At 40.9% G+C, this 23,173-nt stretch overlaps 1 protein-coding gene across 3 annotated transcripts in view; it reads left to right on the top strand.

The window, feature by feature from the left end:
• The window catches only part of LOC114560759 (guanine nucleotide-binding protein G(o) subunit alpha), a 152,124-nt gene that overhangs the window by 86,353 nt on the left and 42,598 nt on the right, over window positions 1–23,173 (top strand). The window contains exon 1 of one of the 3 annotated variants that reach the window (XM_028586370.1): window positions 5,398–5,527. The exons of the other annotated variants lie outside the window; for them this stretch is intronic. Coding sequence (XP_028442171.1) covers window positions 5,423–5,527 — 105 coding nt within the window. The 5' untranslated portion in view covers window positions 5,398–5,422. Of the gene's footprint in view, window positions 1–5,397; window positions 5,528–23,173 lie in introns of those variants that run through there. 3 annotated transcript variants of the gene reach the window in all.

Consider the following 23,173-nt stretch of genomic DNA (forward strand, 5'->3'; position numbering starts at 1 on the left):
ATTGCAGTAGTTTACCTACAGGCCCTGAGGCCATGAGTTGTGCTTGTACAACAAAATAATTCAGATGCAGATGCATTTCACTGAACCACTTTGTGGTGTGACCAGGCCCTTACACTTATACTAAATCTGTTCTTGCTTTGGCTGAGTATTTTGCTCTATGGTTTATGGTTAAGCTAGCGACTTTTGAATTTTAATGTCTTTTACATCACCTCGGCTGATAAATAATCTTTTAGTGTTACTATTTCAGTTTAATGCTCAATGTTTTCTCTCAGATGGATGGTTGGATGGATAGCCTTTATTGTCATTGTACATACAACACAATTTTGAGAGCTCTTCTGTTCAGTGAAGATAGAACAAGACATCACATACATTCAGGACATATGTATATTATACACACACACACGCACAGGGCTTGTGACGCTGTGCAGCTGAAGGCCTTGATATGAGATAGATTGAACTGGAGGCTGTTGTGATGAAGAGGGTGACACAGAGAAAGTGCTGCAGGACAGAGAAAGAGAGAGCAAGTCTGAATGTCCGTATGGTCCAATGTGCTCTTTGTGAGTACACTGCTATAGTGAATCGTGTATGAGTTCTGTCATGCATACAGTAATATGCCTCAGCACACCCCTTCCATTCTGTGTGTGTGTGTGTGTGTGTGTGTGTGTGTGTGTGTGTGTGTGTGTGTGTGTGTGTGTGTGTGTGTGTGTGTGTGTGTGTGTGTGTGTGTGTGTGTGTGTGTGTGTGTGTGTGTGTGTGTGTGTGTGTGTGGTGGAGCTGTTCTCTGTCCATTCCTCTAACAGAGAGAAGGGTGGGGGGCAGCTTGAATAGACTAGAGTAATGGTCTGAGTGGTGAGAGAGAGAAGAGAGAGAGGAAAATGGGGGGAAAAAAGGAGTTTGTGTGTGTGTGTGTGTCAGCCAGGCAGCTAGTGCACCACTGCTGCTTTCTAGTCTTGTACTGCAGAAAGTTCTGCCCACGGGGTGCTGACACACACAAACACACGCACATGCATACTCACACTAACACTGCACAGTTTTATCACGGTAGGATGAGTGTCCGAGCCAGAGGAGCATCAACATCTTTATGACTTATGAACCCACATACAGTAGGCTGTCCACAACCTCATTGGGCACACACAAATACTCACAGTCGAGCAAAACACATGCATTTTCATAATCACCAATAGTGTTGTCTTAGTGTTGTCTTAAATCTTGTTCCTGTTTTTTACAAGCTGCTACTGAAAAGCTTTCCTTTAAAACATTTAAAGCATTTAAAACTGCAAAATCAGTTAAAGAGCTTTAAATGATGTGCAATTATGGGAACAAAATGCAAGGGAGGAGTTAATGAGAAAATAGGAAGTAGTTCTGAGTGCATTTTTTTTACTGACTAGAGCTAGCGTGGTTCTGGGCTGCTAGCATGTTAGCCGTTAGCTCGCCATAGGCAGTAGTATACCAACTGACCCTGCTTGAAGGCCCAACATCACATTCTTTTTTTTTTAGCACTTCCTTTTTATCAAGGACGTGTGATGAATTGTATGTGTGCCACTTCCTGATGTGACCCCGGCCTTGAAGGAGAACATTACACACACTCATTTTTATATCTGGTGAGGGAGATAAGTTCAACGCCTCTGCCTCGGTTGGGTTTTTAACAGTCCATGATATGAATTGAAATTAGCGCCAGAGACTTAAGCCACTGGGAGAAGCTTCCTGGAGTTTAACTTCACCCTATCCCCTATGCATCGTCACTTACCATGTACTCACTTCTATTTGATATCATTATAATAATAATACAGTGTCACACTTCTGAAAATGGTCCAAATCGAACAATGGTGATACATGGACTTGTCAGCGTACAAATTCACCATGGAGAGGTCTGAAAAAACAAAAAACAGAAAAACCATTTCTCCAAATGACAAGCTTAGAGCTTTGGGACTCGTATTGCAGCTCTGCTATTAAACAAGACACATGCATACACACAGAAAACCAGCTGTTAAAGTGCCCATATTATGAAAAAATCACTTTTTCTGGGATTTGGGGTGTTATTTTGTGTCTCTGGTGCTTCCACACGCATACAAACTTTGGAAAAAAATCCATCCATGCTGTTTTGAGTGAGATACGGTTTCTGAATGTGTCCTGCCTTCAGTGTCCGGGTGAGCTGGTCAAAATCTGCACGGCTTTCTACGTCACTAGCCAAAACGAGCTGGCTAACCGCAACCGCTAGCATGCTAGTGCTAGCATGCTAGCTCGTTCTCAATGGTAAAGCAATGCTACAACACACACAAGTTCACCATAATCTACAAAAGAACTACTTACATGTGCGCCCTCGTTTAGAAGTCTCCCAGCTAATCCTGCCTTGTAACTGACCGAAGTTGGAGAAACAGCCTTTCTTTTACTGTCTATGGAGCTAGCTAGCTGACATGATCTACATCTGAGCGATCTGTGCAAGTGCAAACAAAGATAGTACAGAAGAAAAGATGTCTCACTCTGTAGCTAAAACAGAGACAAGGTGAAAAGAGGATCTGCAGCAGTGAGAGAGAGAGCTGTGCAGTACAACAAAAATATGGTAAACCTATTCTGGTACAGCCTTAAAATACAATTATGAACCTGAAAATGAGCATAATATGGGCGCTTTAAAGGTTTTCTAAGGCATAAATAAAGTGCATACAAAATGTAGCTTTTTCTTATATTTGTTCTTAAGAACGTTTGGTGACTGAGGTCCAATGTGTTCTCAGGTTGTGATGACACACACACACACACGCACACACAAAGTCGACAGAGCTTTTTTCAAATGATTCACAGGCATATCTAGGCTGGGCTCATCAAGCATCCCTCTGTGTGTTTGTGAGTGTGGACTGTCATTATTTATAGTTCAATGAAGCATCAGACCTGAATATCACTGCCTGCACTGTGTGTGTGTGTGTGTGTGTGTGTGTGTGTGTGTGTGTGTGTGTGTGTGTGTGTGTGTGTGTGTGTGTATGTGTGTGTGCGTGCAGGTATGGCATAATCACGGAGAAAAGCAACTGTAGGGAAACATGTCTTTGACAGAAAGGTGATGTGTCTGTGTGTCAATGTGTGTATGAATGTGAGCGTTGTGTGTTGTGCATGAGAGTTGGAAAATGCTGCTTATGACGTGGACAAAAAGAGAGAGAGAGAGGTGTGTGTGTGGACATGGACATGTGTGTGTTTATAGCTTGGAAAATAAGATAATCTAATTCAACAGCTCTTATCTCTAATGGCCACAACATTCTAAATGCATGCAAACACACAGTGTGGGATATGGGATGAGGTTTTGTCTTTTCCAGCGCTCTCTCTTTTCTGGGTGTCTTACCATTCAGTTTTCTGTAAGCCCCTTTGCCAGTCTCTAGGCTACCGAGCAGTTACCGTAGCAACCAGGCTAGCCGGCCAACACCATGGAACACGCAGCCATGCAGCCACCTGACCACCTATCCTTCCCATGATTGGATGCTGTGTTTTGGCCACGTCTGTTCACATGCTATTGGTTGGAATGGGGGCCCCAACAACTTCTCTCTCCTCTCATTTTCACACTCTTGCTCTATTTTCTCTTTTTTCTGCATCTCTCGTCTGTATCTCTCCGTCACTTCCCCCTCTCCTTCTGTCTCACTCTCACGCAAACACAGGGATTGGATTACATCAGCATAATGCTACAGTCACTGCACGGATCTACATACTTCTGCTTTGACTGTTATGAAAAATGTTTTGCATTGGGATTCAACTAAGGAGCATCAGCTAAAAAAGGCGATAAATGAAGAGCAAATTCAGCCTTTCCAAACCATTTAAATAAATAAAAAAAAAGACTATTGGAATGGAACAACCTTCTAATCTTTTCATTAATCTTAAAAAAAACAATGCTGCTCTTTATCCACAATCTAGAGCTGTGAGAATTCCACATTTTGCTGTACAATTAATAGTCTCAGAAAAATAAATGCGATTAACAAGATATTTGTCTCTTTCAGTCAAATTGGAAAAACTAGTACAGTGCCCGTTGAAAATGTGCCTGTTTGGAACGGGCCGATTGCTTGGCCTGTGGTATTTGCTGGTTGTAGAATTCTCCAAAACCAAAATGTACCCCAAAATTACTTACAGAAGGACCCCAAACCACTTAGTATGCAACTCCGCTCTACAGCCCACTACTGACTTACAGTGTAGGCTACTTCTACATCAGAGGAAGACATTGTGCTACTATAGTTAGCTGACAGAGAACGTGACGGATTCAGAATTTAATCAAAAAATATCACAATTAAAATGTGGAGTAATCAGACAGTTGCCTTATGGACAACAGGGTTCGTACGGGTGCTTGAAATCCTTGAAAATGCTTGAATTTTGATGTTGTGTTTTCAAGGTTTGGAAAGTGCTTGAATTTTGGATAAAATGCTTGAAAATGCTTGAAGTTGTAATTGCATTTCTTTCACAACAAATACCTAACTTACTGAATAGTTTTATTAAATGGAAAAATAAAATGTTGGAGAGCCTAAAATTAAACCTGCTCGCTTGTGCATGTGTGACTGCGATCTGCCACCACCCCAAGACCCGCCCTAGGAAGCAGCTCGATTGGTTGGGGTAAGGCATTTCACCTTGAGTGGCTAAGGTTAGGATAGCCGATTGGTCACGGTTACGCTACCTTGCGTAAGCATCACAGACACCAGGCCAATAAATGCTATTGAAGGGCGGGTCTTGGCGTGGCCATAGTGGGATACGTAATATCCAAGGGGGTAAGCTTTGCTTCAGAACGCGAACCTCCGATGGCGCCATTTTGTTGCTACAAAGCGATCACCTCTTGTTAGCATTACACTGACCGCCATTTTTTTTTTTACGTCACTTGACTGCAAATAACTTTACATCTGAAGCGTTTAAAGACTCTATTTGTCCGTTGTTTATTTCTAAAGAAACACGACAATGTATAAAACGCTCCATTACCTTGTACCTCACGTTATGGCTCCGTAGCAGACGTTTTTGTAAAAATAAGCTAACGATTGTGTCATAACCAAGTGACTTACTGTCGCACAGTAGAGGAATTACCGTATAGTACAGGAGAAGCTACTTGAGGCAGTTTTGACTTACATGAGCTGTTTAGGTTTAATTACTAATGTTAACTAGCATGTTAGTTAGCAATAATTAGCCTGTGCTTATGTTATCTCCTTACATATACCTACGCTCTCCGTCTCTGTAAGATTGGAAATGATTGAGATTTCTCTTGGCACAGCTACCAGAAGACTTACAACTTTCAGACACGTTGCTCACGTCACATTTACGTTGTCTCTGTCAGTTGGAGGCAGCACAGTAAAGCAAGAGATCACCGGAAAAGTGCTTCTAATATCCTTCACTGGTCTCCGTCCAGAGCAACGGGGTCTATTGGTCCATTATATACTGTCTATGGTAATATCGCTGCCGGCAGGTTGTTGTTTCAATGAACGTTGGCTGGAAGATGAAAAATACAAATTATGGATTAAACGGGGACAAACCCCGTTCAGCTTTTCACAATGGGCAAGTCTGCGCTCTTGAGTCACATGAAGTAAGTTTCAAGTAAGCCAACTGAAGTAGCCTACTGTACACGTTAGCGCCAGTTAGCACCGATTTGTTTACGCTAGTAACTTCTAGCTAGCAATTTGCAGTCTAAGTGACTGAGAGTACATGGTGTGATAATGTAATGTTAATAATTGCATGTCCGTTATGGCACGTTCATTTGTGGAATATGCAGTGAACATAGCCAAAGTTACATCACAGTAACTGTAACGTTACTACCCGCAAATTAAAACATGCAAACGTTAGTCCAGTGCATATCAACAATTGTTGATTGCTGAACAGGAATCGTGTCAGCTGGAGTGTCATACAAGTAGCCTACTGTAAGGTTGAGGATGGCCTTATGCACAATTTACACTGCTCTATTCCAGTTAATAAATGTATATGTCTTGGCAATGAAGTAAATTTTTTTTCAATTTATATATGCGATTTAAGAGTCTTCTGGGTTGGAATTACAGGTTGTTGTTGCACTGTCTCAGATGTTGTTCAAACCTTGTCTATATCAAGAATGTGTCCCAAAACCAAGGCCTGTAAAATATTTCTGTTCAAATCCTATGTCTTCATATTTTTAGCCCATGAAATCACTTCAGTTTTACAGCCTGAAAATCACATTATCTGAGAAGCAATATTTGGACATTAATTCATAGGCAGCCCAGACTTTGTAGGTTGGAAGACAAACATGTCGATATGACTGAACCATTACAAGTTTGTACAGCATGCCCTAGATTTAGAAAAAAAGTGTGAAAGGACATTAAGGGTAGCATAAACTTTGAGGAAACTCTAAGAGGGTGGACCACCTTTTTTCCTGGAATTTGACATAGAATGACCCAGCTGCATGTCATTTGGCTCAGATCCTCCCACTCAGTGCTCCTCTCCATAGCTGTCTTACTGTATGTTATGTTAGGAACCACGAAGAGGTTAAACATTTTAAAGGTGATAATTCAGGGTTAGTGAAGTGAACCTGTCAAGTGATTTTGTTTGGGGTAATTGTATTTACATTGACAGGCAGGCAGGTTAGATAGCAAAGTCTGCTTAGACAGTGATACATTTTGAAAAATAAAACTTGTGTTTTGCCTAAATATCTGATCCTTCTGCTATTACGAAACAGAATTTTGGGTGTTTATAGTATTATGTCTTTTAATGTGACAAAAACACTAAATAATAATGTATTGTGTTGGTATATATTTTACGGTTGTGTATGGTGCTGGAAAAAGCTTTAAAATGGACCTTGAAAGTGCTTGAAAAGTGCTTGAATCAGACCTTGGAAAAGGTGTACGAACCCTGACACACACATACACATATAGAGGCATCCTGCTTTATTAGATCAATTTGTACTTATTACTTTTTCAAACAAATTAAAAGTTTGGAATGAATTCCATGATACGTCCTTTGGTCATATCACTGTTATGTGAGCCAGATACTGTAGTAACACACGTACACAAAATTTGAAGTAAACCACGGCTCTTTATTATCGTAAAAACGTTTTTTTCTTCTTAAATGGACATAAAATTGACAATAGAACATTTATCCTCATCAATAAAAAACAAAGCAGTGATCATTAACAGAATAATGGATTGAATTGAATTAGGAGTACAAAAACTAGTCAACACTATTGGCAAAACTGTGTGGAAAAATAGTCAGTGTCAACATCTAACGAAAAGCATAGCTTTAGCTCAACAGTCCAACCAATAATCACTTATATAATTACAATTTGGCATATCCAAACAAAGTCAACAGTTACCATCAACAGCCATACCCCTTAGGACTTCAGCTAATGTCAGCAATTAATTGCAGTTAAACAAAGAAATGGCGATAAGGTAAAAATATTTTGATTAGACATTTACACTACCGGTCAAAAGTTTGGGGTCACTTACAAATTTCCATTCCACTCCATTATAGAGAGAATACCAATGTTTTCTCAGTTAGCCTTTTAAAATGATATCAGATTAGTAAAAAGAATGTGCCTTTTGGAACATTGGATGAATGGTTGCTGATAATGGGCAATGTAGCTATTGCATTAAAGATCAGCCACTTCTTTCTACAACAGTCGAGAACCCTTTTGCAATTATGTAAGCACATAATATAATCTGAAAACTGCTGCCCTGGTTAAAAAAGCAGTGCAACTGACCTCAGCTGGTATTCTGTCTGTAATGGAGTGGAATGGAAATGACCCCAAACTTAATATTATTATATAATTATTACAGGCCTACCACCCACCCCAATGATCTTATGACTCCCTCGTGTTCATGACCTGCAGGTTGAAATCAACTGAGGTACTGTATGAAAGGAAGTAGATTGCCACAGCTCTGACTTTTGTGGTGTATTTTCTTTTTTTTTTATAGCTGCAACAAACAATTATCTTCATTATTGATTCATCTGCCGGATATTTCCTTTACTTCATATTCACTTTACTATCATATAGTTGACTCAGAAAAGCAACAAATCCTCACGTTTAAGAAAATAAAATCAGATATTACAGTCTCTACGTTCCTGCAAAATGCCTGAAACGATTAGTTGATCTTGAAAATAGGTTGTTTATTTTCTGTTGATTGACTTATTGATTAATTGACTAATTGTTTCAGCTCTATTTTTTGTATATATAGGTTATAATGTTGGATGCCACGCGGAAGATTGAGTAATAGTAGTAAGCAATGAAAATTTTTTGGCTTTCATCTTTATTTGGTTTAACTCATAATTTGATGATTTCCTGAAGTCACCTCCAAAGTTGATCATTCCTAGAACTGTAACTGGGGATTTCCACCGAATGCAGAACGTCTGCGGACCGGCTCCGCTGCGTGTCGGCTCCGTGCTCCGCCGTCCATCATTACCCAGCAGGTCCGGATTTGTTGCCTAACGGCTGCGAATTCCGGTACAATAGAACCACAAATCCAACAACAGTTTGTTTCCATCCAGAGGAGTAGAGGGGAAACCACTCTGTGCTGCGTTTTCAAGGTGTAGTGAAGGGAAATATGATCCGCCGTGAGCACGGTGTATTTTATTTTGAAAATTAACCGGATGTTTTATTTTGCTTCTGTGCTCAACTTCCTGTCCCGCACTATCTGGCCGGTGCTGAATTGCTGCGGAGCTCTCCGGCATCCGGCAAAAATAGAAGCTCTGCGTATCTGCTCCGGAGGGCTGTGGATCGCCTGAGCTGTGTCAGAGTCGGAACGCCGCCGGTCCGCAGTCGGTGGAAATACACACATTGACTTTAACGGAAACCTAATGACTCCGCCACCGTTCCGGAGCGGATCCACAGACGTTCCGCAACCGGTGGAAATTGGGGGTGAAGGGAAGTGCCTGGAGTGCCCCCTTAACCTTAATACCACTATGAAGTGGTTTGGTACCTTCTTCCTCTTGATTCACTGTACTCCTAGTCAATATCAACGACGTTGTCTTCCATTTGACCATGCACTTGTCAACGCTTTTGTCCCTTTTTTCAATGTTTTTGGCGTTTCTTTTGCCGTTTTACACTTCTTTTCACTACCACAAATAAACTAACACCAACTCATTACTTGTTTTTACACTTTTTGGATTCCATGGTCAATAAACCTCATTTATTAAGGAAATGATACCTAATCCTTGAGTTTAAAAAAAGCTGAAATTATGAATTATTTAGACTAATATTAAAGGAAAGACAATCACAGAAGGGTCAACGTTCGGTCCGAATACTGTTTTGAAACATTTCAATTTCTTTTTCAAATGCTAAAAAATGTTAGCCTAGAAATCTGGACGCACGCTAGCGGCAGCAAATTTAATTTGCAGCCAGGGGGGTCTAGGCAAAAAAACAAAAAACAAAATCTGGTCGGTGGGCGGGCTTATGGCTGCTGCTGCTGCTGGGAACAGCGGTCTTCTGGAAGGCTTAGAGTTAAGCTTTTCTTTGAGAAAAGAACGGCACTGAAATCATTCTTAATAAAGGAAGATGTGTTCGGAGTTTTGCCGACCGGATACGGCAAAAGTTTAAAGTTTAATCTATCAACTAGCTTCGCTACCTTCTTCGTTGATCTGCCTGGTTGTAGCGCTATCCTATTGCGTGCAGAGGGAATTTGAAAGACAACCGTTTATCCCGACCCGGGTCTCGCTTGTCAGGCTAAAAAGAATTTATCAAAAAAAACCAAATTCACTGAAAGTAGAGATCCGATCTTTGTACTTGTGAAGCACGTTGTGTGTAATCATCCGTTCATTTATTTTTGGGTAATCAAACTGAGGGCTTTAAAAAGAAACCCATATTTCTGATATAGACATTTAGAAAACGGGTCAAATTTAACCCGAAGACAACACAAGGGTTAGGGGGATAGTTCCGGTGCCGCTGGATGGGTATGTATGGACTTCTCTAACTCTGGTGGATACGGTGAATAAGCTAAAGTCCCAATAAGTCGGCGTGTTCCTTTAAGAGAAGTGCACATAGGTCAGCTGCTGCCTCCCCATCTGAGTGGAACAGGATACGGTTTTCTAGGAGAATCTTGGCCTAGAAAGTGAGATCTCACTTTCTAACCTTCATTCATTTAACATTAATGTCACCAGGCAAAGCTCTCTGGCAAGACCTTTGGTAGCCTGTCAATTAGGGCTGCTTGATTATGAGAAAAAAAAAACATAACCATGATTATTTTGCTCAATATTGAAATCACGATTATTTAACACGATTACTCATTGACTTTTGGAAAAATGCTGCAACTATTGAATAAAAATAAAAAAATGGTGAAACGAATCAACAGTGTAATCACGGTTGAACTGTGACATTTCCATTAATACTTTTCCCTTTTTGAACTTTTTTTTCTCATTCAGAACACAGGACAAAATAAGAGTTTCCTTGCAAAACGTAATGGGCAAAAATAATTTGTTTTTGTGATCGTTAGGAGCCGAAATTATAATCGCGATTTAAGATTCAATGAATTGCACAGCCCCTACTGTCAATAGATATCACATTTTCTGAAGAATGCAAACATTGTCCTTTCCCAAGAGCTACAGTGAACAAGCGCTACAGGATCCAACTGAAATGCAGCACAGCACAGGTGATAAACAAACATTAGGATTAAAGAATCCACACCACTGATGGTTGGCATGGATGACAGCAGGGCACACATATACACACACAGGCAGCAACACATGCGTCTATAATGTGTATAATTAGCCTGCTAAACTGCCAGAGAGCCAACACCCAAACACAGGAACTACTAGTTATCCTAAATATTGCAGCTCTTCTTCACTTGTTTATCTTTGCTTTATATAACTGCTCTCATGGTCTCCCTTGGGCAGATAGGAATCCAGTATGAGAATCTGTTGTACAGTGTCTGAAATGCAAACGTGTGCTGGTAGGCTGGAATTGATTACTCTATTACGTCCTGGTTCTAAAACGATTTGATCAAGTAACTTTATTTTCATGTTTCATCTGGGTTTAACATTCACTGTATGTTGATGAGTGTTGCGTGTGTGTGTGTGTGTGTGTGTGTGTGTGTGTGTGTGTGTGTGTGTTCTCGTTTAACTGACATTCGTGGGGTCCAAAAACCAGGAGTCCAGTATACTAGTGGGGTCCGGACAGCTTTGTGGGCCAAAATGCTGGACCCCACAACTTTAAAGGGCTGTTTGAGGGTTAAGACTTGGTTTTAGGGTTAGGGTTAGAATTGAGTGATGGTTAGGGTTTTGGTAAGGGTTAAGGTTAGGCATTTAGTTGTGATGGTTAAGGTGAGAGTAAGGGGCTAGGGAATGCATTATGTCAATGGCGGGTCCCCACAAAGATAGTGAAACGCACTGTGTGTGTGCTTCACCAGTAGACTTTGAGGTATGTTTGGAGTGGAGAGGTAACAGCTTACTTTTGGATCTAAGTATAGATGAAGTGTGAGAAGAAAGAGGCCGTGAGTGACAGAGAGGCAGATTGGACGAGAGACTGATACTCAACAGCAGAGAAAGTGAGAGGAGAGAGAGCTCAGAACACAACGGGTGACCGTTAGACAGAGAGAGAGAGCGAGAGAGAGGAAGAGGGAGGGGAGTTTACCTGAGAGAGATAGAAAATCTGAGGAAGAAACAGACACGGAAATAATCTCAAGATGTATTAATTTGTGTGGGCAAATCAGATTGCTTTAGCAAAGCAGAATATGAGGATAAAACAGAATAAATAAGCAATGCAAGCTATAAAAAGGAAAGGGAAAAGTAAGACAAAATAATTATTTTCTAGCCCATTTTAAGGCTACTTGAAAAGATGGGAAACAGTGGATCACCAATGCATATACTGTACAATGCATCTTCTCTGTGATTAATAAATCCTTGTCACAGTATAGATACAAAGTCAACATTAATCATGTGTGATGCTGCCTCCATTTTGTGAACACCTTAAAACAAGCAACCACAGATCTCTTACTCACAGAAAGGATGTGTTGTAGAGTAAAGAATTAAAAACAGAGACGATAGAAATGGGAAAGTAGAGAGATGAGAGATGACTCGGAAGGGAGAAGGCCAGCAAGTCAACAGATATTGCAGGTCAGTTTTCCGGGTTCCAGCAGATAAATCTTAAAACAAAGTGCCAGGTCAGCACAAGTAGGAACAGACGGTTAGCGTGAGAGAGAGATATGGCTGTCGTAGGTCATTTTTTAAGAATGGCTATTAAAAAAGACAAATGGATGTCCTTGTGTGTCTGTGTCTGTGTCTGTGTGTGTGTATTTCATGCCATCTATTCGTCCTGCCTTAACATGCCTTAGTGCACAAATACATTTTCCACAGGAAAGGCAGGAAGGTTTATTTTAGGTCATGACAATTGCTGATAAAGTGGTTCATTTAATGTTCTCAGTTTGATTGTTTTATTGTGTGTGTGTGTGTGTGTGTGTGTGTGTGTGTGTGTGTGTGTGTGTGTGTGTGTGTGTGTGTGTGTGGACACAACTGCCACAGATGTGATCTTTGGGATGTAGCTTGTATATTGAGTGTGATCTAGATATATAAATGGACACACACACACATACACACACACACACACGAAGGCTGGAATTAAATGCAGCATTGCACACATTTGTTTAAACTACCGTACAGCTACTAAGGAACACACATCTTTTGGATTAAGTACATGTATACATGTATACATATATACATATATATATATATATATATATATATATATATATATATATATATATATATATATATATTAGGGGTGTAAGAAAAAATCAATGCACTTTACACAACTATTTTATTTTGTAATACTGTATCGTTTATGTTGTGTTTAAACCCCCTACTGCTGAGACGCACCACTAGTGTCCTTGCCTAACAGTGCCTAACAGTGCCTGACTTTCTGCTAGAAGCTAACAATGTAGCTATGGCTGAACTTTTAGCATATCAAATTTTATTTTCTGTGTACTGAATTGTTTACCTAAACTTATATGAACATCATGTCTTTTTTCAAATATTAGTTTTTCTAAAATTATACATAAAAAAAATCCCAATATATCGCCTTACGCACAGTATCGAAATATATTGCAATATATTAAATCGTGACCCATGTATCGTGATACGTATCGTATCGCCAGATTGTTGCCGATACACAGCAGCCCTAATATATATATATATATATATATATATATGGGGGAATTGGTTGGTGTGTGTGTGTGTGTGTGTGTGTGTGTGTGTGTGTGTGTGTGTGTGTAGGTGTGACAGACCAGACCAGAATTTCATCTCCATAGCAACATAACTCATCTTTCACTCATCTTTGAATGAGTAGGAATGAAATGAAATGAAATGAAACCAGTTTAATTACCCTCACATTTCCCATAACTCACGAAAAAGCGATTCAATGCTGATTTGATGGTAGCAGAATATTGCATATGTGGAATTCCTTTATCAGATTCTGTCTTTAAATGAACTTTCAGTGACTTTCAGTGTTTTTTTTTTTTTTTTTTTTTTTTCTTTTTCATGGAATAAAAGTTGTATTGTACAAATATTACACAACCGACTTTCTGCATGGTTTTGGCTGGTATCAGTATCAAAGTCAAAATTGGTTATACATGTTGGTTACACTACCATGAAACAACATTTTCAGCAAATATTGTCTTACCATTGACTGTACTAAACCAAAAGTGTTATTTTTTAACATGGCCTGCCCCGAATAAGAAATACATTGTGTTTGGGTGTCTGGTGTTCCAGTCACATGCCGTCTCCAGCTCCATTCTAGCTGAGTTGCATGACTTACCCTTCTGTCTCCCTGCATGACTGTTAAAAGTTAGACGCCCTGGAATTGCCTCAAGGCCTTTCTGAAAGGGTTTTTCATGATACCATCACACTTTTATGACTAATAAACCAATCAAAGTTTTGGGGAATGAAATCCATAGGTAGTGTTTTTTTTTTGTTTTTTTTAAGAGTTTAAAAGTTTCTTGAACAGTCAAAATCTCGAAACGTATCTTTGTTAATATGGCTGTGTAAGTGTGGTTGGACTGTAACCGTGATCAAACAACCCCACTACTGTCATCAGATTTTGATTCAAATGTTATTTAATCCTGACAGGTGTACGCTTTTCATACTGCCCACTTCACACCAGTGGGATTAGCATAGACAAAAACAGAAGATGAAGAAAGATTTTGTGTGAAATAACTAGAGATGCACCAATAGACCGGCCGGTGACCGGAATTGGCCGGTTTTCACGTGCTCGGCCATTACCCGGCGACCGGCAGGTCAGTCTGACATATGCTGATTTCATGCCGGTCAACGCTACAATTAACTGACAATATAAGTTATACGAGCTAAAGTTCTCAAGGACGCACGCACATGTAGGGAACCTGGTGAATTAAGCTGCAACATGTCAGCTGTTTGGAGATTCTTCAGCGTGTGTGCAGAAAGTTAACCAGTTTGCAATATGCAACACCTGCAAGGAAAAAGTAGGGCGTGGAGGGACGACACCAAAAACCCCAAATCACATTTTTTGTAGTTGGATATTGGATGTGCAAAGAAGGAAATGGTTCTAACATTGTACTTTAGATGTGTGTGAATTTCCCACACCAGGAGTCATTTATATAGTTCTATTTTATAGTGATCCATTATCTGTTCACAAAATGTTCTATGTTCTGTGCAAAATGTTTTATTAAAGAAAGAAAGTAAATAAATATTTGCGTGTAAAGGTTAGAAAAAATAAAATTGGAATTGGCTAAAATCGGTATCGGCTGGCCTAACTCAAAGAAAATCGGAATCGGCCTAGAAAGTTGTAATCGGTGCATCTCTAGAAATAACTAAAACTGTTGCAACTTTGGCATAACGTGTTTATGAAGCTTTTAGAGAAAATTTGCTTTTCTGGCCTTTTAATTTGTCACGTTTAGCATTAGTTTAAATAATCCTGTCATACCATTTTGGTACAGCCGTTGCTGGAAGCCTGATATAGACTCAGTAGCTCCGACTTTCCTCGAAACAGCTATGAGATGTACAGTGAAAAAAACACACCCAGCCAAGACGAGCCATCTGAAATAAAAAAAATCACAGATTTCAGGAGAGCCTAAACGGTGTGAAGCTCATTGCACATCCACCATTTGCTGCTGCAATTTGCAGCTATTTTGGAGACGGATCACTACAATATTGCTGGAGACTAACAATGCCCTCGTAAATAAACTGCCCTGCAACTAAGATTTTTGCATACTTAATGTTTTGTAACACACTCATGTACAAGCTTCTGATTACATGCAAAGCCGTGCTTGCTCCTGCTCTCTCCATCTCTTCCTCCGTCTCTCTCGGGGTTGAGGTGGGGACAGTGGGATTGATTTTTTCTTTTTTCTTTTTTTTTTTTACTGTGCTCTCCGGTTGCTATTGACTAAGTGTGTTTTAACGACCCCCCCATATAATAGCACATACTGTACATGCCCCATATCCGCCACCTCTTTCCTGTGTGTGTGTGTGTGTGTGTGTGTGTGTGTGTGTGTGTGTGTGTGTGTGTGTGTGTGTGTGTGTGTGTGTGTATGTGTGTGTGCGCGTGTGTGCTGCCGTGGGTGTGGTTGCCAGATGCCCTGTGAGGGTGGCAAAGGAAGTTCACTGGAGCAAGGCATGGACCACACACAGACATGCATATATGTACATACATACATACATACACTCATACATACGTGTGGGTGTTTATGTGTGTTAGGGCTCCATTGGGGCAGTCTACATGAGGGCGGAACAACAATTTAATATTTCATCACTTCCATTATTTAGCAACTGCTACAGAGAGGGAGGACAGGAGGAAGAGTGGAGGGGAGGAGAGGTGGAGTCGAAAGCGGAGCTGGATAAGAAGCGAAGGGATGGAGGGATAGATGAACGAAAGGGAAAGATAATGCTGATGGAGGAGGGTGCAGCAGAATGGATGGGGCAGGGGGGGAGAGAGAGAGAGAGAGAGAGAGAGAGAGAGAATCAGACAAAATTGTATTCCTGGGGAATGAGGATGGTCACCATGGCAACTGCAGCTGAGAGTCACATGATGCAGGGGAGTGCGAGAGAGCAAGAGGAGAGAGAGACTGAAGGAGAGGGTGGGCTTGTGCGATGACAGGAGGAGAGAAGAGAAAAGCGAGGGTAATGAGGTAAAATAGTTAAGTGGAGGGATAGATAGAAAGAGATGAAACAAAACCAAAAAATATCCGATATACGAGTATGTGTACAGTCACTTGTGAGTGTGTGTATTTACCATTGTTTTTTTTTTTTTTTTTTGTAGGCCACTGGATTACAGTGAGGTCATGTGAAGAATGATAAATGTTAGACCATGAGAGACAGAGAGGAGGTGTGATTGACAAGAAGGGTGAAGAAAATGATTGAGAAATGAACTCAAGTCCAACCCCTCCTCGAAGAGAGGAGGGGCGGGGTGAGGGAGAAAAACAGATAGAGAAAGGGGAGTGAGAACAGATTGTTCATGGAGAATGCCAGCCATGTTTTATCTCCGAGATATCAGATGTCTGGGGCTCACTGTGACGTCAACGACAAACACACACTCTGACATGTGCATGTCTTATTATCTCTAGTCACGTTGTGTTTCTTCCTTGCCTGTGTTTTATTCATATCTCTGTCTTGTACATGCACTTTGTGGCTGGGTTCCTTTTAACTCCATAACAAATGCAATCTTTGTATCTAATGTACTGTACATCATCTGCCCAGGGCCACCAGATGAAAATGGACTTTATTGGCTAACTCTGGCACAGTTGTATTGTATCAATCAATGGTTATTATAACATCATAAGTAGGGTTGGGGTATCGTTTGGATTTTTTTTTCCGATACAGGTGCTAACACGATACTTTTAGGGCGTTTTCACACCTGTAGTTCGTTTGCTTTGGTCCGAATCAGTTGGCGAGTTAGTAAAGTTGGAGCGATTTGCCCTCGGTCGGTTTGGTTTGGTTTGGTTTGGTTTGGTTTCGCACCTAAAACCGGTAAAAACACTAAATAAAGCAGTTTCACGTTAAAAAATTTATGTTTGCCCCACCCCCCCAAAACTCATTGAGATTTCAGATACAGTATTAGGGGACCACTAAGGACTATATAAAAGAGACTTCAGATACAGTATTAGGGGACCACTAAGGTCTATATAAAAGAGACTTCAGATACAGTATTAGGGGACCACTAAGGTCTATATAAAAGAGACTTCAGATACAGTATTAGGGGACCACTAAGGACTATATAAAAGAGACTTCAGATACAGTATTAGGGGACCACTAAGGACTATATAAAAGAGACTTCAGATACAGTATTAGGGGACCACTAAGGACTATATAAAAGAGACTTCAGATACAGTATTAGGGGACCACTAAGGTCTATATAAAAGAGACTTCAGATACAGTATTAGGGGACCACTAAAGCCTATATAAAAGCATCCAAAGAGCACCATGTTATGGGACCTTTAATGCAGATTGGCCCTAAATTATCCAAGCTTGTCATTAAATATTTTAAAGTCAATGTTTCATTGCAGTCAGTTTCTCAGGGTTAGGATTCCTTCAGAAGGTTTTACCTGGAGCAGAATTATCCTCAGAGGTCTCCTGTTTTGCAAAAACAAATTCAGACCTGGTGATTAAAACCGGTAAAAACACTGAATAAAGCAGTTTCACGTTAAAAAATCTGTGTTGGTATGCAATTTGGAAAAGAGCCTTAGCCTTGTTTATACTTTGCATGTGCGTGGCCCGAGACAGGGACAGCAGTGTGTCAGAAAGTAAGCCTCTTGCATCCCAAATAGTTATCCAAAGTCGGACTGAAACATCTTAACCATGGACTACTTGTATCATTTAAACTCTAACCCATTAAAATGTAATTGGGCATCGTCAATCTTTGGCTGCATGTAGGCAAAAAATATACACTGGGGAATCGCCGGTCATGCTTTTGATTTCGGCTATCGAAATTCATTTTCATAGATTTTCGATTTTAAATCCAAATCGTGACACCCCAAGTTCTCATACCTTGGCAGATGTTTGCCTTTGTAGTGTTTTAACACAATTATTGCAGATGCATCTAGTTACGACTACCTAGATAAGAGTGAGTGATTTAGTCGTACAAAGGTTAACCGATAACTACTTTCCCTTGACAACTGTGACTGTGTGGGTGGTTGTGATTGTTTGTGCATGCATGTGTTAAAGTTTGAGACAAGTACAAACATGGCTGCGTCGGGGAAAAAAAAGGAGCTGTGCTTGTCTGAACAGTCCATTAGTATCACACACACACACACACACACACACACACACACACACACACACTGACCCTGCGCCTTCCAATATGTCTGTTTAGACAGTATCCTTGGCTTGGGCAGTGGGTTTTAAGTGTGTCTGTGGCCCACTGCCCAGGGCTCTAAACTGGAACACACTCCATCTGGAGCAAACACACACACACACACACGCTCAGTTTCTTCTCTCTCTTCCCGTCATTCATACCCAAACACCCAGGTACACACTCACTCTCTCTCATTCCATATCAGGCCTTGTGCGGCTGCTGACGGAGTGGACAGCGCATCACTAGCAGAGAGGAAGCTGGAACAAAGCTTTAATCCGGGCTGAAACACATTTACATCAAATCAAATCCCTTGGAGTGGGATTGGCGCCTAGTAGAGGATAACAGACATGTTTGAGAGCACGTCCGGGGCGTCGTGGTGTCTCAGCAGGCCAAACAGCAGACGGTGGACTTGGGTTTACATGTGGCTCGTGGACAGGCCATAACCACCGTGTCAGAGGGCAAATGAATCACATCTTAGCCCCTTTCATGTTTATCTGACACAACAGAGTTTGTCAAAGAGAGTTTTCATAAAAGACCGAGAGTTAACCCTGAGCTGACCCTCCCCCCCCACAAATGAGCGTGACCAGCACACCGCTTGCGTTGGCTGAGAATAGGCACAGATGGGCGCAACGTGGAAGAGAGGCTGAATACTTTATTAGTCGGAGGAATACAGAATCAGATATCGGATATCAGCGATCACCACTCACATGAGCTCCCCTCATCTCGTGTAAAGCAGCAAACGTGGAACGGAGAGGGCGAGGGGTCCGAGAGAGAAAAAAGTGAATCTCCATTAGGGCCACGATACGGGGAAAATATCGAAATGGCGATTATTTTGACTGATATTGCGATTGCGATTTGATTTACTATATTGGAGGGAATGATCATTTTCGTATCATTGTTCTCATTTTCATTGACAAATATTTCAAATTAAAATGACTGTGCTTAAATAGTGTGATTTCTTTTCTTTTTTTAAACATATTTAATTGAAAACCGAATCAATTTTGTAGCAATTTGTGCAGTTTAGATTTTAAACAGAAAAAGACACATGAAACAAAATGACAGAGCACAACCATTTATACAAGAAAGGCAAAGAAAAAAATACAAAATATGAGTAAAAAAACGGCACACAGCCCACCCACCCACCCAGGCTTAGTTTGAGTTATATACATATATAAAATATAACAGAACTTAGTCTGGTAAGACTTGAAAGTCTTAGAAATATGATAGAAAAGGCTGCCATATATGAAAAAACACATCAGTGTTCCCTCTCATCGCGTACTTAATTTTCTCAAATTTCAAGAAAAACAGTACCTAGTATCTTTAAGCCACTGTGAAACTGAAGGAGGGTTTGGAGACTTCCACTGTAAAGGAATTCGACGTCTGGCTAGTAAAGATGTAAGAATTTCTTTCTGTGCCAAATTTATTCGATCTGACTCATCTGGGGTCCCAAAAATAGCAATTAAGAGGCATGGATTCCTGTCATAATTGAAATTGTGTGGAAATAACCAGACCAGAAGTTGTGTAAGCGTGGAAAAAAGGAAAAACCTATGGCTCAAGTGGCAATGTGGGTTCAGACATCTATCACACTTAGGATAGTGTGATGTTTACGAGGATCTGTACCAAACAAAGATGTTTCTTTAAGTCTGTAGGATACCATTTGTAAGCACATATTGACACATATTTTGCCTTTAACAAATATTGCTAATCCCTTCACTAATAAATAATTAGCGAAGGGATCTTCACTGCGCCAGTTTCGCATAAAGAGAGCAGGATTTTGGAAAGGTGTGAGCGTGCGTCATGGAGTTGGTTCTGAGCAGAAGGAAAACCAAGTGAACCTAATCCACTGAAAACATGGAGGGGGTTTCTGCCTCCACAATCTGCACGTAAAGTAGGGCTGCTCGATTATGGAAAAAATAATAATCAGGATTATTTTAGTCAATGTTGAAATCACGATTATTTAACACGATTACTCATAAACATTTGGATATAATGGATAGTGTCCAGGGTATAATCTGTTAGTGTCCTTTATCTCACAGAAAGAGTCTTTGGCGTTTTACTACTGTGGGTTCAGCTTTACAGATATCACACATAACGTTACACAGCTAATGAACAGTTCCACAGACATAACACAATGTGCATCTCACATCACATGTTCACTCACTATTACCACTACTACTGTCATTACTAAACATTGTGCCAAAATATCAACAGTAATGTCGCCGTCAGTGGACTTATTTGCTAGCTAACCTTAGGGAAAATCCAGCACATAGACGGTACCTTAGAGTAACGTTACGTGAAACAGGTGATTTAACGTCCCTGCTCATTTACATATAGCTACTCTAGTCTACTACAGCTGGGGTGCGGGGGGGCAAAGGCAGAGGGACCGCAAGGTTCCCAGACAACTGAGTTGGATTTGCCTTTTTTGGCTCACCAAACACTGCTGCCATCTTTACTCGCGCTGAGTTTTTAAATTCCAGCGGTTGATATGTACACGACTTGCCTCCCTGACTGGCTTCGGGAGGGGCGGATGTGCGCGTGCGGATGTGCGCATGAAATCGAAATTCAATTAATTGCACAGCCCTAACGCAAAGTATTTCCTCTTGCCGTTCTTTTGGCGTTACTGCCCAGCAGCAGCTCTGAGCCTTTACTTTAATCATGGGTCGGATCAGGTTAGATATATTAACGTGTCGAGTCGGTTGTCTTAGCGGTAATTGCAGGTAACCAATTGGTTCATGTTGAGCTTTGCCGATGTGGGGCAGGTACAGGTTTGCAAACTATACCTCTGATTTAAAAAAAGAAGAAAGAAAAACAGTGTTAACTTGTTCTAAAATGTTATCACTAACATGATTTGTCCGCAGCATACAGTAAAGGCTGGATCATTTAGTGGTGCTACTGATTATACAGTATGTACAGTATATGTTTCCATGCGCATTAGCCACAAGTGCAAATATTAAGGTTGGAAGCGGCAAAATAGAAAAGTCACCGTAATAATCCTCTTGACATGACTGGGCGAAATATTCTGACTTGGAGTTTCGACTCTTGCTTTCAGTAAGAATGTCCTGACGACATCTGCGTTACTTTAGGGGATTTTACTGTTAAACTTGAAATCTGCGAGTACAGTCGTTCCAGTCTGCTGTTAAGAAAACACGCAACATTGTTTACTGTTAGATCCTGACCGATCCGGTTCAGTGTGTCCGGAGACATCAACAATTAATGAAGTCACGCTGCTGTGCCATCCCGGTGTAAAATGACACTCTCTCAAATCAGAGACTGTGGATGGAACACACGTATCATCGCTGCTGCTGCTGCTGCTGCTGCTGCTGCTGTGCAATGCAAACATTCTACAAGTCCTCAAACATCAGCACTGACATTTCTGCAGAAATTGGAATCTGCACACACACACACACACACACACACACACACACGGATGGATGGATGGATGTGAATTTGGTAAAAATATGTTGGGTACAGTTAATTTAGGCAGATAAATGAGCAGAGAGCAGTGATTGGCTATAGATTGGAGATAATAACTGAGATGCGAAAGGTCCTACAGTAAGTGGTGAAGTGCTCTGATTGGCTACTGAGTGGAGTGACAGAGGTAAGGAAAGAGAGAAAGGACCAGATGCAGAGGATGTGGGAGGGATGATGATGATGATGATGACGGTGGTCAAGATGATGACATCGGTGATAGCCTATGCAATGTCCAAGCCGGGATATAGAGAAGGCAAACAGATAGCACGTCTATCATTAGCCTTGAAGGAACACACACCCACATACACACACATGCCTGCACCCTCTCAGTGTGTGTGTGTGTGTGTTTGTGTGTCTGTGTGTCCGACTGAGTTCAGAGATTGTAAAGGTCACTGTGACGAGACAGGAGGTTTCAGACAGTCCCTGTACTGTAGTTTCAAGTCTCCATGTATATCGTTATGTCGTTAGGTAGATGTATATGGCGTATATGTGTGTATGTATATGTGTGTGTATATATATATATATATATATAAAATATATCTCCCACACTCTCATTACGGGGACGGAGCCTTTTAGTCCAGAAAGAAATGTGATATGGATGTATAAAAACACTCATACACAAAAATAAATCCATGGGACAAATGTAGAAACACATTTATGCTTGCTTGACCATGTTCTTGCACATAGACACACACACACACACACACACACACACACACACACACACACCTTGGTGACAGCGTTAAAAATAGTTCAACATAACAAGGGTGTCACAGAGGTGAGAAAGGGAGGAGCAGAGCAGGTCAGAGAGAGGGGGACAGAATGTAGAGTTATGAAAAGAAAAGGGATTGAGAGGGAGGGGGGCGACGAAAATAGAGAGGAAGAGAGGGGAGGAGCACAGGAGACTGACCAAAGGACAGTGACATAGGCAAGAATGAGAGAGGGAAGGCTTGTGTGAAGAGTCAAAGAGAGGATGGACAGAAATACAGGGGGCGGGAAGGAGAGAAAGGGAGAAAACAGAAACATGACACCAGGAGAGGACGAATGGAGAACAAAACAAACATGGTCATGGGCACAGATGGAAAGAGAGATGAAGGACAGACAGACACAAAACACTGTAGAGAAATGACTAGATAGCTAGAGGTCAGATAGAACGACAGAGATGAGGATGATGGAGGGATGGCTAATGGCTGAAAGAAAGACTGGAGGAGGACAATACAAGAATAATAAAGAAATGACAGATTTTTTTTTTTAAGATTATTTTTTGTGCTTTTCCGCCTTTATTTGACAGGACAGCTAGCTGAGGGAGAGAGGGGGGGAAAACATGCAGGAAATGGTCACAGGTCAGATTCAAACCCTGGACCTCTGCGTAGAGGCATAAACCTCCAAGTATATGTGCGCCTGCTCTACCCGCTGAACCAACCCAGCCGCGACAGATTCTGGTTTTATAAGTCTTAAACCAGTGAGTCACTTCACATCATGATGACCTGCCGT

This window comes from Perca flavescens, chromosome 8, assembly GCF_004354835.1.
Source record: "Perca flavescens isolate YP-PL-M2 chromosome 8, PFLA_1.0, whole genome shotgun sequence".
NCBI lineage: Eukaryota > Metazoa > Chordata > Actinopteri > Perciformes > Percidae > Perca > Perca flavescens.